Genomic DNA, 16,627 nt, shown 5'->3' with positions numbered 1-16,627 from the left:
TTTATTGGACCTGGATTACACAGAATCAAGGCTCATATTTTTTTGAACAGGAATCAAGGCTCATATAAGTGTATAAGTATATAACACACCAAAGAGGTCGAGAAACCTAATTTTTGCCCCCAATAACTTTAAGATAAATGGAAATCTCCTAGATGTTCCATACAACAAAGATCAAAGAAAAAGAAAAGTAGCAAAAAAAATAAAAAATCGAGCATCAACCAATTATGCAAGGGGCTAGATAGCCATCGATAATTTGATACTGACATTTAATGAAGAATTTCTTCTTCCAGTCTTACAAGTGGAACATTCAACCACAATTGGGTTGAGAAATTGATGGTCAAGGCTCTTGTCAACATTCTACTACAATTGGATAACAACTAAATTTTCTATACCTTTTAACTGTAAACGGTAATAAATAACTCCATTTGATTAATTTAATTGATCACATTCTTGCATATTATGCGCCACTTCTAAGGTGAAGAAGAAAGGCTTAGTAAAGTTTATCACTAAGCAAGGGAGGGAAGTACCATGTTGAAAACGATCTGTTCAGTAAATCCGCGGAGTGGTCTCTACACAGTCTCGACATTTCCTTGCATCTGAGCTGTAGACTTGGTCATTCCTTCTTTCCATCCTTTCTGACGGGCCCTAAGCTCCCACATTGCTGTCATTTTCTTTTGAGCCTCTAATGTAGCTTCAGCTTTCTCCCTCGCTTCTTCACATGTTTCCATCCCTGAACTGCACTTGTCAGCTTCCTTTTGATACTGGGATGCAATCTTCTTAGCCTCCAGTAGAGTAATATCAGCCTTTTGCTGATTCTCCAAAGCTTGAGCCTCCCGAAGCTTCAACTCCTCGGTCAAAAGATCAACAAAGTTCTTCTCGGTATCCTCGTTCACCTCCGGATCACGCTTTGCACAGTCTGCATATAAGAATTGAATAAAACCTTAAACCTTCATGTAGCCCTAACCTTACATAGAAATAAGGATAGAATAAAACCTTAAACCTCCAAGATAAACAAAATAAAACTTGGGAAAAGCAAGAACATTTTGTAACTCAACCTCCTATATGATAATAATTCTCTAAGTATGTGGATGTTGGCTCAACCAGAATAAGGAACAAGCAAATGACGATGAAAGACAGAAATCCATCCTTCAAAATGACACCAAGAATCCAAAAAGATCTCAAATTGATGAAAAGAAGTAGCTGAGAAGTCATCTCCATCAATGATAGGATTAACAAAAGGGGCCAGAATCCTTTAAGAAAACTACTAGGAGGAGAGCTCTTGATCTAGTCTTAACTAGTTAACTTCATATACTGCGATGCGGACAAACCACACACAATCTACACAATTAGCAGAAAAGTTTTCAATAAAAAGGTCTACAATTTCAGCTCAAATTTTCTAGTAGCTGCATCGAAACTGATAACGAAAAATTAAATTTGCCAAACTATTCTACTGTCCTAAGGAAGTAGCACTCCAGCGGAAAATCGATGATCAACCACAAAAACGATCACACAACAATCAATCAATAAAACAAAAACAATAGCTAATCCGCAATTAGAAACTAACCTGCAAACGAAATGTTGCTGAGTCCTGCATAAACAAGCAAACAAGAACAAAACTAAGATCAGTTACAGCTACACCAAAATTCGCCAAACAAATAGCAACACAGTCTCTCCATTAGCGGACTGAGCTAATCTGATGGATTAACGATAACCTAGAGAGGTGAATCGGAGGGTAAAAAAGGAAACGAGATCTGATCAGATCGGGTGAAAATTGGATCGAGGAGATTTACCGATGGGGATGGAGAGGAGAGGCTGAGAAGAGCAGTCGCAGGTGCAAGGAGGGCAGGAGTAGGAGGAAGAGGAGTGAGAGACGGCGGCCAAGCCTTCCATGGAGTGCCAGTAGAGAGGCGGGCCCAGAATGTAGCCGGCTATGCACAGGCCCACTATCACCAGCCCCGCCTTCAGCACCGCCGGGCTCATCGCCATCGCTGCTTCTGCTTCCTAGTCTCGGACGGAAGTCGGGAAATTGAGGAGCCGGCGACGTCGATTCAGTGGGGGAAGAAGGAGGAGGAGGTGAGAGATGTGTGAGTGTGTTTGAGACTTTGAGGGAGTGACGGTGGTTTTAGAACTGCCAGTTGGTTAAAGATACACATAATGACGCGGTTTTTTTTAGTGCCAAAATGACTAAACTCTGTTCGTCATTTCCTACCCAAATAATTAATCTAAAACAGACTGTTTCATATAATTATATCACAACAAAAACTGAACGAAAAATAAATTATGTTTTTCACCCAAGCTTACAAAGGTTTCCACTTCGTTGTGTAGGGATTGATAAATTTTATAGTTTCTGATTATGTCTAACACGTTCTTATATTTGAAAAACTTTTACAATATTTGTTTTGGGATTTCAGAACGCACTCGACGTTTGCTTTCCGAAACATGGTCAACCAGAAACTATTATGTTTGGGATTCTTTACCCACCGATGGGAGGGCGGCACCTTACAATGTATATGACTAGTTGTTGAGCGTCATGGTTAGGAATCTCACTACCACGTTCAATTCATGTAGATATCAAAAAAACTATGCGTCGATGAATCTCTAAACCCTAAATCCTAATACACTTTTGGCTTGGTCAAAAACAAAAACAAAAAAAAATCAAAATCCTCCCTCACGGTACTACTTTACTAGTTCGGAATAGGGTCGTAAGTCTAAGTGAAATTTATATTGTAAAAATAGAAAGATAAAATCAGAAAATAAATCTTTTTGAATTTTGTATGCGACTTGTATAAAATACAAATAACACAGAAACTGGTGCTTCTGTACACTTATTTTTGTTCTCTCTCATCTTCATCTCTGCAAACCTAACCCAGTGACTCTCACACTGAACCAAAATCCACAAACAACACAGTGAGCGATCGGAGCACCAAGCCCTGAAAATGGCCGTCGAAATCCCGACGGATGCGATAAAGCAGCTGCAGATCTCGCTCCGAAACCAAGCCAAGATGTCGTCGTACGACCCGGACGACACGCCGTTGGCGAATCTCCCTTCGCCGGAAGATACCATATCGGAGGTGGATCCGTCGCCGCCGTACCTCCGGTGCAAGCATTGCAAAGGCCGGCTGCTCAGAGGCGTGGCGTCGCTGATTTGCGTCTTCTGCGGCGGCGAAACGTGCAAGGACCTGCCTCCTGATCCTATCAATTTCCGCAACACTTTAGGGTTCCAGTGGTTGCTCAAGTCCTTGGCCCTAACTGGATCGGTACGCTTTTTGATTTTGTGTATTTATGTTTGATTGATGATGAAATTGAATGTGATTTGATTGAAGAGAAGATGAGGAAGAAATGGAATTTAAATTATTTGTTTGTGTTAATGTATTGAAGACTAGAAAAGGGCATCATCTTTTAGATTATATGTCGTTGTATTTTAGATGATGAGAAAGATTGACGCTATATGGCTGAAATTACAGTTATGAATAAGTGTTGTTTTGTTTGCTAGAGATGAAGATTCGTGTCACGATAAGTTCATCAATGTAGACTGTAGGGTGTTGAGATGAATTTCTAGGGTCTCGTGAATAGAGAATACTTGGTAAAGTTTGGAACTTTGGTTTGCAGGAGATAGTGGACCAACCCACTGAAGCGAACGAATCCAGTAGAGGCCAGGCTGCATCTAAAGAGGAGTTGACGTTGTCTGAGCTTTTAAGTGTAGAAATAAGATGGACTTCTAAGTTTGCCGGGACTGGTTCTTCGGACGAGAAGACTCCCACTCGGCCCAAAAGTTTTTTGGATTTGGCTGGAGTGAATCTGGGCAGTTTCTTTTCCGAAGGAGAGAAAGACGCTGCTTTGAGTACGTCTGAAGAGCCGTTTGAGCCTAGCACTCGGATTGCAACTACAGAGAGTAGTTCTTTCGAATGTAGTGAAAATATTAGTTTGTTTGCATCTGAAGAGTCGTTTGATCTGACCAAACCGACTGCCACTGCAGAGAGTAATGCTTTCAAAGGTGGTGAAAATCTTAGTTTCTTTGCATTTGAGCCGGGCAAACAGATTGCTAGTGCAGAGAGTAGTGCTTTCCATGGTAGTGAAAATCTTAGTTTGTTTGCGTCTGAGAAGCCGTTTGAGTCGAGCAAACAGATTACCACCGCAGAGGGTACTGCTTTCCAAGGTAATGAGACTCTTAGCATGTTTGAGAATGTGGAATCTTCGGAGACAGATGTGAAGTCTACTCAAGGTGAGAGTGGTCATTCCATTTCTAGTTGGCCAGCAAGTCTTCAGTCTGCCGCTTCTGAAAATCTTCCTCAAGAATCAAAATCACTTGACCCCTTGGTGGGTTCTATAGTTGATCTTTCTGCCCATATAGACACGGTGTTTGGATCTGTTGGGGACTCAACTAAAGTAAAATCAAATCATAGTGCGTCCACTAGTAATGATTGGTTTTCAGATGATCTATTGAGTATTTCCAACTCGGGATTAGCAGGGCAGCCTCAACCATTAGAATCACTTGCTACGGTGAAGGATGGCATAATAGCTGAAAATGAAAATAACTTGCATTCTACTGGTATTGATTGGGTTGAAGACACTCAATGGCAGACTACTAGCAAGGATGCTCGTGATAATAAGATTGCTGATGAGGATGATGATTCATTTGGTGCTTGGAATGATTTTACTAGCTTGAGTAGTGCACAGAATCCGTCTAGCTCTTCAAAACAAATTGTTGATCAGACAACACTTACTGACGAGACTTCAATGACAGATCTGTTCAGCATAGCTAGCAACTCACAAGCTGATGATTCATTTGGTGCTTGGAATGATTTTACTAGCTTTAATAGCGCACAAAATGCTTCTAGCTCTTTTAAACAAACTGTCGATCAGATGAGACCTGCTGATGAGACTTCAGTAACAGATCTGTTCAGCACAGCTACCGACTCACAGGACTTGGATTTTGGTAGCTTTTTACAGCCAGATCTCTCTGCCGGGGCAACTAGCAGTTCACATGGTTCTACAGTAGTGAATATAACCAGGCCAGAGGCTTCTGCTTTTGACAGGTGCATGCGTTTGGACTATCTACCTTGATCTTCCTATCCCATTTTTCCTTGAACAACCTATCTTAACCTTATTCATTATTTGCATCTGTAGGATGGCTGATGTGGGCACAAAAGATGAAGATGCTGCCAAGGATGAAGTAGATGTTTTCAGTGCAAAAGCAGGATCAAAGTCTGATGATGTGGAGAAAATAATGTCACAGATGCATGATCTCTCTTTTATGCTTGAGAGCAACCTTTCAATACCTCCCAAGCGAGATGTACATTCACTTTCCCAAGATCACACATGATTTGTTTGAGTTTTTATGATATCCCACACCCACATGTGAAGTTTTCTTGTGTTGTCTTATCTTTGAGTTAGACTTTTAACATGTTTTGCTCTTTTTTTCTTTTTTTGACTGTGGTATATTTCACTGTATTTGAGTCCATTAACAAAAGCACACAGTCACATATTTGAAAGGGATAATACTTTGTCGATCATTGAAGGAATGTGCTCAAATTCAGGTTAAGACTGATACTGAAACAGCAAGAAACTTGGTCAACATCACGAACAGATCAGATACCAGCCAACACTGTAGTTTATAACTATGAGGTTACATCTCTTGAACAACAAAGTACAAACCCACATGAAATACAACATCAAAGACAGACATACAACGATGAGAAAAGTACAGGCAGCAATACAAGGTTACTTCAATCTGTGTGCATACTGGTAACATGATTTGGTTGCAAGTTAGCTATTTAGTTCAGCCTTGTATGAAGTGACCAATACTAGGTCCCCAGTGGATGATACATGAGCCTGAACATTTTTCAAGAGCTGTTGCAGACCCCGCATGCCGTCTCCGTCATCCTGAAAATTAAGTGCCAATTGTTTCAATAAGAACAGTGATAACAAATACAACACATACATATTGATGATAAATATGCTCTTGTATAGAACATCCAACGCAATTGTAACTAACTTGAGGCCCTTTCATTGGCCCCGGTAGTTTAGACCATTTCTCCACCTTGGTTCCTGTATTTTGAATTAGAGGACTTACAGAGAGGAGGTTAACAATCTCAGGATAAGTTAAGCTCCTAGGAATACAGCATCTTAGACCCTCATTGTCCCTGCACAGACTTGAAACACAAAATTACCAAGAGGTCAGGTGCTTGTCTTTTGGTGTTGGCTTGGTAAACACGTTTACCAATGTCAATGTTAAAAATAGTCGAGAATAATCTAGCTTATTAGTAATGGAATACCTTGGACCCTTGGACAGTTCAATAAAACACTTAATGATAAGTTTAAGCAGCCGGCGAGAAGGTTCTTCAACAAGCTTATCAGTCATCCTTCGAAGAACACTAGTAGTAACATAAAACCGATCGCCGAAATTGCAACAGTAGTTGAGTCCCGCATCAGTTGACAGAATTCTTTCAACTATAAATGTAGCCACCTGCAGAACATGTGCGGGAACATTCAAAGGAACGCAAATATTCTCAAACCTCTGAATAAAACACAGTGCAAATGGTGATTAGATAATTAAACTTCATTTCAGCCTCTGTTGCTTACAGTTCTTGACAATACAGTGCCGACCTCCATGCAGCGGATGCAGAGGCAAAGTATCTGGCTCTCTAGGAGGAAGTGTATAATTTCTGGATCGACTTCATCTCGATTTGGCGGGTGACTCTGAATAAAGGTAAAAGGGGATCCAAATTTTAATTTGGTTTAGCTTAATAATAAAACTAAACATAATTCAGACATATATGTATACCTTCACTAGTGCCCCAATAGCACCTAAGCTAGATAGTCTGAGATATTCATGAGGCTTGTCTCTGCTCTCAGTGCTAATGAAAGGGTAGAGATACAATGGCAAGTAAGCTGCGCACAAGTATGCATCGATCACATCAAATAAAACGAAGGTTCTTTTCTGAGTAGTTAATTATCTATGATACTCACCTTCCTTCAACTCAATTTGGAATTGGTATTTTGATTACAAGGTAAATATATTGAAGATTTTCAGCAGTTTATGGAATCAGTAGATTTAACTGAGACCCCTAATGAAATTACCTCTGATGAATGGCTTTCTTGTATCTAGATGAGAAGCTATGCACTGCTAAGAAGAAGAAGAAAAATTAAAATTAAAATTAAGGCTTTACAGCACTGCACATATTTTTGAATGAGCCCATTACACAAGGATTGAGTTCTGTTTGCATATATAGGTTTCATTGTAAGAATAAGGAACAACAATACACATAAAGATCATCATTCAATTATAATAATGATCAATGAGACCGAGATGAAGCTAGATTAAAGAGAAAACAAGAAATAACACAAGGAATATAAACCTGGAACAAAGTTATAGTATCGCAAACTCGGTTTGATACTTCCTGAGAAAGATTTGGGGTTGAGATCAGGTTGTATACACCAGTTATTTCCTGACATGCATGAAACAAACAGATTAAACCATTCATTCATGTGATAAAAACATCAACATATCTAGGCAACAGATTACAGATTCAAAATTAAACACTAGATACATATATAGAGTCACACATAAAACTGTATATCAATATTATTGTAATTAAGTCAATGGGAATAAAAATAAATTGAAATGGAAACAGGAAACAGAAAATACAAAGACAGGTTGAAGTGCCATACCTTGAGGAGCACAAACATGATACCACAGGTATGCCAAAGTAATAGAGCCACCTCAGGAAGCTGATCCTTCAGCTGTATTCAAGAAAGTGAGAGATAAAAGTCGAGTTTAGTTGCAAATAGAGATTACGAATAGCATACCCAGAATTATCTGACAATTAATCTATAAAAGCTAAACAACATATAAATAAGAACTACCAGTGTAACTGCAACATGAAACCTGATAATAATTCTCACTTTATGTTCTAAATCCTTAATAAGAATTACAAGAAAAAAATATCAAGAATCGCAAGTGAAACTGGTGTTAGATATAAACGAATTATTCTAGGTAAAAACCTAGCTTGCCTGGGAGAGATTGTGTAGAGCCTGTTCTCGGGTACGACGATCATGAAGCTTCTGAATCAACTGCTCTACGTTCATGGGTTCGGCAAACTCCGACTCAGGTAGAGTTGGACTAGCCCTACCTCCTCCTCCTGGTTGATCACCCAACAATGATTCTGGAAGCCTCAGATCTCTCTCCATTGGTGTAGTTGGACTCATGAGCAGGTTCTGTAGAGGAGGAGAGTGAGACTGATAGTGAGAGTCAGAAGCGATTTGTGTATGGAGGCGTTGGACTCGATGCGATTTATAGCATGGCCAATATGACGTGATTTGGTTGTTTGTTTTTTTTTTTTTTTTCTTTCCTTTCTTCAAATTACAAATAGTTTTCTTTTCAAAACTGCGGCGTTCCTGGTAAATTTATATGGTGTACAACTAGCTAGCCTCCTCCATTGGATTGTCCGAACTCCGAAGCAATGTATGAGATCTCTTGTTTAAGCATTTCTGTTCGTTTCCTAAGTTTAAAAACGTGGCATACATGCAAAACCCTAAACAGTGCATCCCGCATGCTCTATTAAGGCTCTTAGATTAGAGGCGATGAATAATGAAACATTTTTAGAGGTTTTTGTTTTTCGAATGCAAATACTTGCACTTCATGATGTGCACTACTCTAATTTTTGATTTGGTGTCACAATTTCACAGGAATAGAAGGGTTTCTCCAATGGTGCATTCTCCAATAAACTCATGCGACACTCTTACACTTGGCACAAATACGAGTCGATTTTTTTTAGCAATACATATATTTTCACAAAAGTCATTTCATTGACCACCTGAAACAAACTGGTCAATGCCTCTGATATCCTTACTATCACAGTTCGAATAACTAATGCTAGGTGAACACATTTTGCAGCTAATTAAGTTTATCGGTGCAAAACTTTAGATAATGAGTCAATATTAATTCACCGAAATGAGATTAAAATGTATTTTCGACATGCAGTTCCTCAAATCATAGGACTTGAGGCATCTCCAATCCCGCACTAATGACCTCGATCTCTCTCACTCCAGTGCAGCAAGGCAACATCCCCAAATTTCCTATCTCTCAGCGTCTCTTTCTGTAGTTTCGAAAAGTAAAGGGAAAAATTGAAGAACATCAACATATATATGTATGGCTGTTGGATCTTGATGTGTGGAATCTATACTAGAGGCAATGCCTCAGGTCCTGTGACACATGGCCAGGACTAATTTTTGCACAGAACCACAAATTAGCTTCTTTGGTAAAAAAAGGTTTAAAAAATGTAGCTAGTAATGCACCATTATTGATTCTACGATATAAAAGTAGTGTTCAAACTTGGCAAATTGTCGAAATTCAGAAATGAGTCTCATCACAATGGCAATGCGAATTTTCCACAGCAGACCATGAACAGCACAGCTAACCCACCCGACTTGAGTATAGTGGACAATGGAATTCCATATTTTCCCTTCTCAAACAACCCTCTCAAAAAGGGCCAAAAGCTAATCACCACCCACACACTGCACACTATCTCCCCAACTCCTGTCGATACTTGTGGAGCTGATGATGCTAATTTCAGTCCCAAGAAACTTTTAGCCAACGCTGTTAAGTGCACAAACAAGAGGGTCGTGGGTGGTACAAATATTGGGGACTCGTCGAAAGTGAACTTACCAGCATTAGCATCGTTGGCATTTTGATCATCATCACTAGAAGAGGAGTATTCATCCTTTTGTGTCACTTCAAATACCACCTCAGAAATCCCAACAAGCTTGAGTACCACACTTATGGTCCCAAATAGCAACGAAGTCGTCGACAATACTGTGCTTCGTGGCCCCATTCTTTGATAGTTCCACCATGCAGTGATTGATAGACCAGATTCAAGGTAAAAATACAGATTGTATAAGTTGTTACCGAGAAATAGAGCCGCAAACATTAGGAGAGCCGGTTCTCCTATCTGCATCAGGAATGAAACAACATAGCATGTTAAGTTAGTTTCAGTTCTCAGTTTTCACTCTTTTGAAATGGGTTACATGAAGTGCTTCATATCAGATTAGATTCTTAATCCATAGTATTACTATATTAGTAAACACAGATCTTAACCTTGGGAAGGAAATGAGAGTTGGTCATGATACAGTAGGCTGGCAGGAGAGAATAGCATAAAGCAGGAATAGAGTGTAAGCCCCATATTAGAATCCATATGTAAGCCAAGCACATCCTAAACTCGAGCTTGGCATTGAGGGTGGAAAAGATAGGACTGTTTTTGCTGAACAAAACTTCTAGGAGTCCTGTGATCCACCTCTTCCTCTGGGTTAGCATAACTGGCACACTTGTTGGTGCAGACCCAACAAAGCCTGGTGGATCAAGCATGCATAAGATGGATTTCCATCCCCTTGCATGGATCTTCATCCCTGTTAGAAGGTCTTCTGTTATCGACCCATAAATCCAGCCTACCTGATGCGAGTGAGGCAAAGTATGTGAAAACAATAATAGGCATCGCCACACTCACTATATCGTAAATCAATCTGACTTTAGTTTCAATTATTTTCAATTTTCTGGGGGAAGAACACATAATATATCGAACCTGTTTCCCCCAGGATGTGTTATGCTCAAACCCACAGCAGGCAACTTTACACGCCTCTTCAACAGCACTGGATAGGTCTCGTGGATGATCAACTTTCTCTGCTAAAATATTAGTTGCTGAGCTGAGGAGCTCCATGGAATTTCCGAACCGGTCTTTCAGTGCCTCAACGTCCAAATTTCCTAGTAAATGATTATCAAGAATAGATAGAGTGAATTGTTTTATTATTTACCAAATCATACTTGCATGAACAGAAAGTTCTCAATCCACTACTTACCTTGAACATGACCTGTACTATCTTGTAGTGATAAACCATAGATAACTTTACGTCTGTGAAAACATCCAGTTCCTGCATACAGTGGTCCTTGAATCCCAGCAATCCCAGGCCAAAATGTCTGCAAATTGAGAATGACATTATCTTTACTGTGCACTGAACCAATTACTTGTTAACTTCAGACCAAGTTTACAGTGTTTACTACTCAAGTGATACGCACTTTTAAAGTCACGCTCATTGAGTTTCCAAATGGGTCATCTTTCAAATAGTCATAGCAGATTTGGGGACACTGAACGAATGCACCTTGTTTTTCATGCTTGAAACCCAGCAACAAGCACATTGCGTGAAGAACAATTTTCGAGTTGCTGGCATACATATCGCAGTCCACGTTCAACATAAATGGAGCATTTGTCATCAGTCCAGAGACCCTAGTCTGTATTTATTGTAAAAATTAATTCACAATCAAGTGAATTAGTTATAGATAAACAGATTCTTAGTCACTCAAATTAACAAAATGTTTTGTAGAAGATCTTAATGTAGAATCTGTACCAAAACATTCATGGCGCCAGCTTTGTAATGATGTGGGTAATTCGGACGCTTCTCTCGGGCTACATAAACTAAATGTGGTAATCCATCTGAAAGTCTTTGTTTGTTCTCCCATATTACCTGTGTAAAATCAATCCGAATAAATATTGGCTCTTGAAAATTAGCATCCTATATTCCTATGAGTTATTACAATTAGATTGCTACGTACCTTGATCACTGTAGGATGGTTATTAGTCTGTTTGTGAGAAAAAGTTGCATAGTCTCCAGAAATATCAAGGGGTACCGAATGGTCTCCTGCGCCTTCAATCTTTTGGCAGAGACTTTCATACTCATCCTGCAAAATAAAGATGACGACAAACAAATATAGATATGGTTTTGTACGTACCCTAATGACAGATAGGTCAAAATTTTAGCTTCTGCTAAGATATGGACTAAAACAGAAATAAGGCCAAACATCACCTTCACTTTGGTCCATTCTAAAAGAAACTCCGGTGGAAAATGGCTGCTTGGCAATGTGGACTCGCCTTCACAGAAGTATCTGAAAGGTGCCCTGACTTGAATGTCATACTTTTTGCAGAAGGGAACCCAAATCCTAGCAAACTTCGAAGCTTCAATGAGAGAAAAGAGGGTGAGGGGGGAACATCCGTCATCGGATACGTAGCAAGCTAGCTTGTGAGCTGGGTAATCAACGGCCAGCAAAGACAGTACAGTGTTCACCGTGACTATAGGCGGCTCTAGCACTGGATCTGCCGTTGATACGAACATGTCCACCGCAGGAAGCTCCGGCACCCTATTGGACAATGAACTCTGTTACTAACTTGTTATCATTTCTTGTGTGCTATACTACTCTAACCTCATTTCGGACTTGAAGCACAATATCAACACAAAAAACTTCATTTCGGACTTGAAGCACAATATCGACACAAAAAACTTCATTTCGGACTTGAAGCACAATATCGACACAAAAACTTGAGTATGGTATGGTCTAAAGGTGACTTACTGTTGCAATAGGTTGTTGGGGTACGTTTTGTAGTCCATGGGAGTCCATTGGGTTATGAAGTTGAGAACCCAATTGAAGGCAAACCAAGACTCGCAGAGGAAGGCGAGAAGCCATGGAATGCCATGGTCAGTGAGAGAGAAGAGACGATAAGCAAGGAGGCAGGTGAAGAGGAATAAAATCACAATTTCTAGGGCTCTCTGCAGTGTGGGAACTTTGACACTGGTTTTTTCACATAGAGGAAGAGGCAGAGAATCTGACATTATTGGATAAGAGAAAGAGCTCCTAGCAGAGATGTGAGACATGATAGTCCCTTTTGATCGGAGGTTCTTCCCTCCACCAACGATCCATTAACAGCGCGTGTATTCTACGCGCAAACAGACTGGTTGTGTGAAAAAAAAAAAAGAGGAATTTTACCAACAGGGGCAGTGCATAGTTGACAGGGTAACTTTAAATCAAGCACAGCTCTCTCCATGATCAAACGAAAAAAAGGCAGAGCAAAGAAACCGGTGTTCACCTCGAGTTTTCCGTTAAAAGTGCTTGATCTGATCAGCTTGCTCATGAACGGCAGTTTTGATTTCGTCGGCTCTCTTGGAAGCCTCGGCAGCGAACTTGCGGGATCGATTGGTGATTTGGTGTTCTTGGAAACTAAGCCGAAGATTTTGGCGGAGGTGGTGAACTCGGATTTCTTGGCTGCTTCTTCGGCGAAGCTCTTTGTCTTTTCCACATATCTTCCATTGTTTGATGACTTTGATCACAGATTTGGTGTTTGTCTCCGTTTCTTTTTTCCGATTAACTACTGCAATACTCTTTCTAAAGGATTTGCAGAGAAAGAACGAACTGTAGAGGTAGTGAAGCTAAGAACACATGTGGCTGTTGTGGAAGGACACTAAACCTGGTCCACGTGTTTTCGAACCAAAAAAAAAAACCTGGTTCACGTGTTGTTAATGGCTATGAAGGACACTAAGTCACGTACTGGAGAAGTTCGAACCACATGCATGGGTCACTTTGTTTTGTTTAACCTTTTTATTTTTATTTTTTTATTTTTAATGTTTAACCATTTTTTTTTTTAAGTAACAGTTTAACTAGAGAGGGTAGGGTATGGTCAGAGGATCAAAATACCATACCCGTACCCGTACCTTTTTTTATTCCTCACCCCGTGTACCCGCCTCATTCCCTGTAATTAGATAATGGGAAATCCCCGTCTCAGTCCCTTTTAAGGATTACGTTCCCAAACTCGCCCCGATTTCTGTTAACAATTATGTAATAATTAATTTTTTAAAAATAATTACGAAATATAGAAATATGAAATAAAATCAAATACCTATATAAATAAGTTTCTTGATTCAATCTAACAAAAATGCATACAAGTCTCGGTTAAAAAGGAAGTTTTTATAAATATTCATTAAGAGAATCATAGTAAAAAAATATTATAAAAGATTTACATAAATATATCTATTTATAAATAATATATATTTCTGTCCTAAACGGGTGGGGATGAGGACGAATATCAAAATACCATACATGCCCCGTACCTGATTTAAAAATCCGAATACTGAGGATCCCCATACCTGTTACCCGTTTATCCCCGTATATCTCCCCCGTTAGGGTTGAATACCCTTGAGTATCCTATCCGTTAGGGATTATTGCCATCCCTAAGTTTAACCACCTTTTAAATTATTATTTTTCAAATATTTATCTTTTAATTCACTTGTTCAATATAATTAACAAGTTGATTAGTTAATAATGAAGTGTGTAATTTAAAAAATAAGAAAATACATATAAATACTATAGTTATTTTCGAAGAGAATATAAATATTAAAGTTGACGGTAGAGTTTTGTGAATAAAAGAATAAGAGTTATTTTAGATCGCGTCGATCGATACCTAAATATTATTGAAAGTATATGATTCTTCTTCCATAGTCATATTTCACGATAGGGCTGGGCACTTAATACCGGAATCTCAATCCCGTACCGGTCCCGTCTCGAAAGTTGGCGGGACATGATAGGTTTTGAAAATGGTAATCTCGTCCCGTCCCGTCCCGTTCGTCCCGTTATAGTAATGTTGAAACGGGACGGGACGGGATCGAGACTATCCCGAAAAATCTCGTCCCGTCCCATAATATTTGAATACTTGATTTTAATCGTTGTATATTTGATTGTTTAGGTTGCATGTTGTTACAATGCACTCAACCACACTCAATTTGGTCTAAAACCTAAACTAGCTAAACACAAGAAAATTCAATCTCACTCTCAACCAAATGATACGCCTCCACTCCCTCCACTCCATCCAGCCTCTCAACCAAATTCGATCCCCAAATGCTAAACCAAAAACCTAGTTTGTCTCTCCCAAATTCAATCCCCAATTCAATTTGATTCCCAACTTGTTAATGGCTAGAGGGAAGAAAACACCGGTTCGTCCTTGACGAAGTGCTTTTGGTATGCAGCCTTCTTCTGAAGCGATTTCTTCTCAACCGGATTGTCCTTCATCAGTAACAAGTCGATCAGCTCAAGCTGCACTTCTCCTACCAGCTAGAAGTCAACCCACTTCTGCAAATCAACCTGATGCGACCCAAGCTGCTGCAAGCCAACCGGATGCGACCTAACCTGCTGTAAGCCAACCTCCAAGTGAAGCAGTTGCATCTACAGGGGAGGTTGATTCTGAAACATTAGGTATAAAACGATGATAGCTACCTGGTTAATAACTTTGATGTTTTTTGTTAGACTAGTAGCTTTAGCAGTGTTCTATCTCTGTTGATATTGATGAGGAAAAGTAGTAGCTTTAGCAGTGTTATTTGATTCAAGAGCTTTAGCATTGTTATTTAATTTCTGAGGATCATGTTGGTATTGGAAATGAGGCAATGAAAGTGGGAGATGAGATGGTTCTAGAGTTTAGCTAAGTTACTGCAATTGAGTTGGAGTTATTTTGATGTTTGAGGAATCCTACTATCCTAGTAAGAGAGGAAGACAAAAGACCGAGAAGAGTTCAGTTTAGTTTTAGGGTTTTGGTTTGACAATTGGAAAAGACTGCGAGAGAGAGCAGAAGAGGAGTGGGAGGCAGAGCTGTGTCTTTACTTCGCTGTTAGACTTGCCAACTACTGAACTACAGTCTTTTCTAGTAGCTTTAGCAGTTTTTGGATAATTTCATTAATGTTCTTCTTTTTTACTTGTGTGATTTTGGATATATTTTTTTCCATTACTTTCATTAATGTTGTTTGAGGGTTAATTTGTAGGGATCCCAATCCTGTCCCAGTCCCGATCAGGATCGGGACGTACGAGACATATTTCTAAAAACGCCTTCTCGTCTTGTCCCGTTCCGTTTTTTTATTTTCGGGACGGGACATGATTCACCAAATCCCGGCCCATCCCGTCCCGTGCCCAGCCCTATTTCACGATACCGATCACATCCTACAGCCGATTTTTAAAATTTTATTTGTGATGAAGGATAAAGTGTAGAGACAAAGAGATAGCAAGAGAATCATCATCTTATTCATTGATAGGAGCCATTTATATAGGGAATTACACAATACCAATATGGTAAGGATATGAATACATAGATCTAGTCTAACTACATATCCTATTGGCATAAGGCCAAGGCACACATAGAGAATATCCTAGAACACTCCCCCTTGTGCCGCGCGCTGATATGCCGATGGTGCTGATCTGTTGCCTCGTCAAAAACCTCGTCAAGTCACAAAAACCATGTGGGAGAAAAACTGAACCTTGATCGTAGGAGAAAAAGAGTACAACGCACCCTTCATATTTGATAGTGACATGTATGTATGTGCTAGACTCCCCCTGAAGTTCGCACCTCCCCCTGATCTTTACATCAATCATAGGGCTCTTCCTGATTCTCACTAATCACGGAAGTTTCAACAACTTAGCATGTCAATGCTCTTTAACATGTCTTCAAATGTGGCATTGGGCAATGATTAACTAAATCATGCCGTATTGTCCTCAAATGATCTTTTACACTTAGATCTTGAGGAGAAGGTCGCTTGTGAACTCAAAACATAAGTTCGTGCAAGAAATCAGATTTCCGCGCAGCATGACCTTCAATTACTAGAACAGTCGTAACTTCCTCTAGGAAATACATATGAACAAACCGTAAACGGTTTTGGAAACTAGACTCATTTAGCTTTCCAACCGTATATTACACACATTCTGGTTCATCAGGAGCTGTTCAAAAAGTCCAGTCGATGTTGACTGTTTTGCCAAAATCAGATTCTCGGACAG

The 16,627-nt window shown here is 39.6% G+C and overlaps 4 protein-coding genes across 4 annotated transcripts; 1 reads left to right on the top strand and 3 right to left on the bottom strand.

The window, feature by feature from the left end:
• Positions 1-222: 222 nt before the first annotated feature.
• On the bottom strand, positions 223-2,141 carry LOC101297771. The gene is made up of 3 exons (XM_004287915.1): positions 1,791-2,141; positions 1,565-1,588; positions 223-916 (listed from the first exon to the last, which is right to left on the bottom strand). Exons 1-3 carry the CDS (start codon positions 1,984-1,986, stop codon positions 570-572), a joined length of 567 nt encoding a protein of 188 aa, XP_004287963.1. The 5' UTR covers positions 1,987-2,141; the 3' UTR covers positions 223-569.
• A 793-nt stretch (positions 2,142-2,934) lies between these two features.
• LOC101297479 lies at positions 2,935-5,449 on the top strand. Its single transcript, XM_004287914.1, has 3 exons — positions 2,935-3,257; positions 3,610-5,036; positions 5,128-5,449. Exons 1-3 carry the CDS (start codon positions 2,937-2,939, stop codon positions 5,321-5,323), a joined length of 1,944 nt encoding a protein of 647 aa, XP_004287962.1. The 5' UTR covers positions 2,935-2,936; the 3' UTR covers positions 5,324-5,449.
• Positions 5,450-5,644: 195 nt separating this feature from the next.
• On the bottom strand, positions 5,645-8,190 carry LOC101303750 (cell differentiation protein rcd1-like). Its single transcript, XM_004289132.1, has 10 exons — positions 8,014-8,190; positions 7,867-7,920; positions 7,672-7,743; positions 7,359-7,448; positions 7,081-7,123; positions 6,785-6,891; positions 6,583-6,699; positions 6,276-6,466; positions 6,074-6,152; positions 5,645-5,883 (listed from the first exon to the last, which is right to left on the bottom strand). The coding sequence occupies exons 1-10, from the start codon at positions 8,188-8,190 to the stop codon at positions 5,767-5,769; spliced, it is 1,047 nt and encodes a 348-aa protein (XP_004289180.1). The 3' UTR covers positions 5,645-5,766.
• Positions 8,191-8,925: 735 nt separating this feature from the next.
• Positions 8,926-12,654, bottom strand: LOC101297183 (cellulose synthase-like protein H1-like). The gene is made up of 9 exons (XM_004287913.1): positions 12,395-12,654; positions 11,854-12,184; positions 11,603-11,728; positions 11,398-11,514; positions 11,069-11,281; positions 10,852-10,969; positions 10,578-10,756; positions 10,097-10,447; positions 8,926-9,950 (listed from the first exon to the last, which is right to left on the bottom strand). Exons 1-9 carry the CDS (start codon positions 12,652-12,654, stop codon positions 9,369-9,371), a joined length of 2,277 nt encoding a protein of 758 aa, XP_004287961.1. The 3' UTR covers positions 8,926-9,368.
• Positions 12,655-16,627: the final 3,973 nt, after the last annotated feature.

The sequence above is a fragment of the Fragaria vesca genome, linkage group LG1 (genome assembly GCF_000184155.1).
Source record: "Fragaria vesca subsp. vesca linkage group LG1, FraVesHawaii_1.0, whole genome shotgun sequence".
NCBI classification, from domain to species: Eukaryota; Viridiplantae; Streptophyta; class Magnoliopsida; order Rosales; family Rosaceae; genus Fragaria; species Fragaria vesca.
Note: the sequence above shows the minus strand (reverse complement) of the source record. Positions and strands in the feature narration are given on the sequence as shown.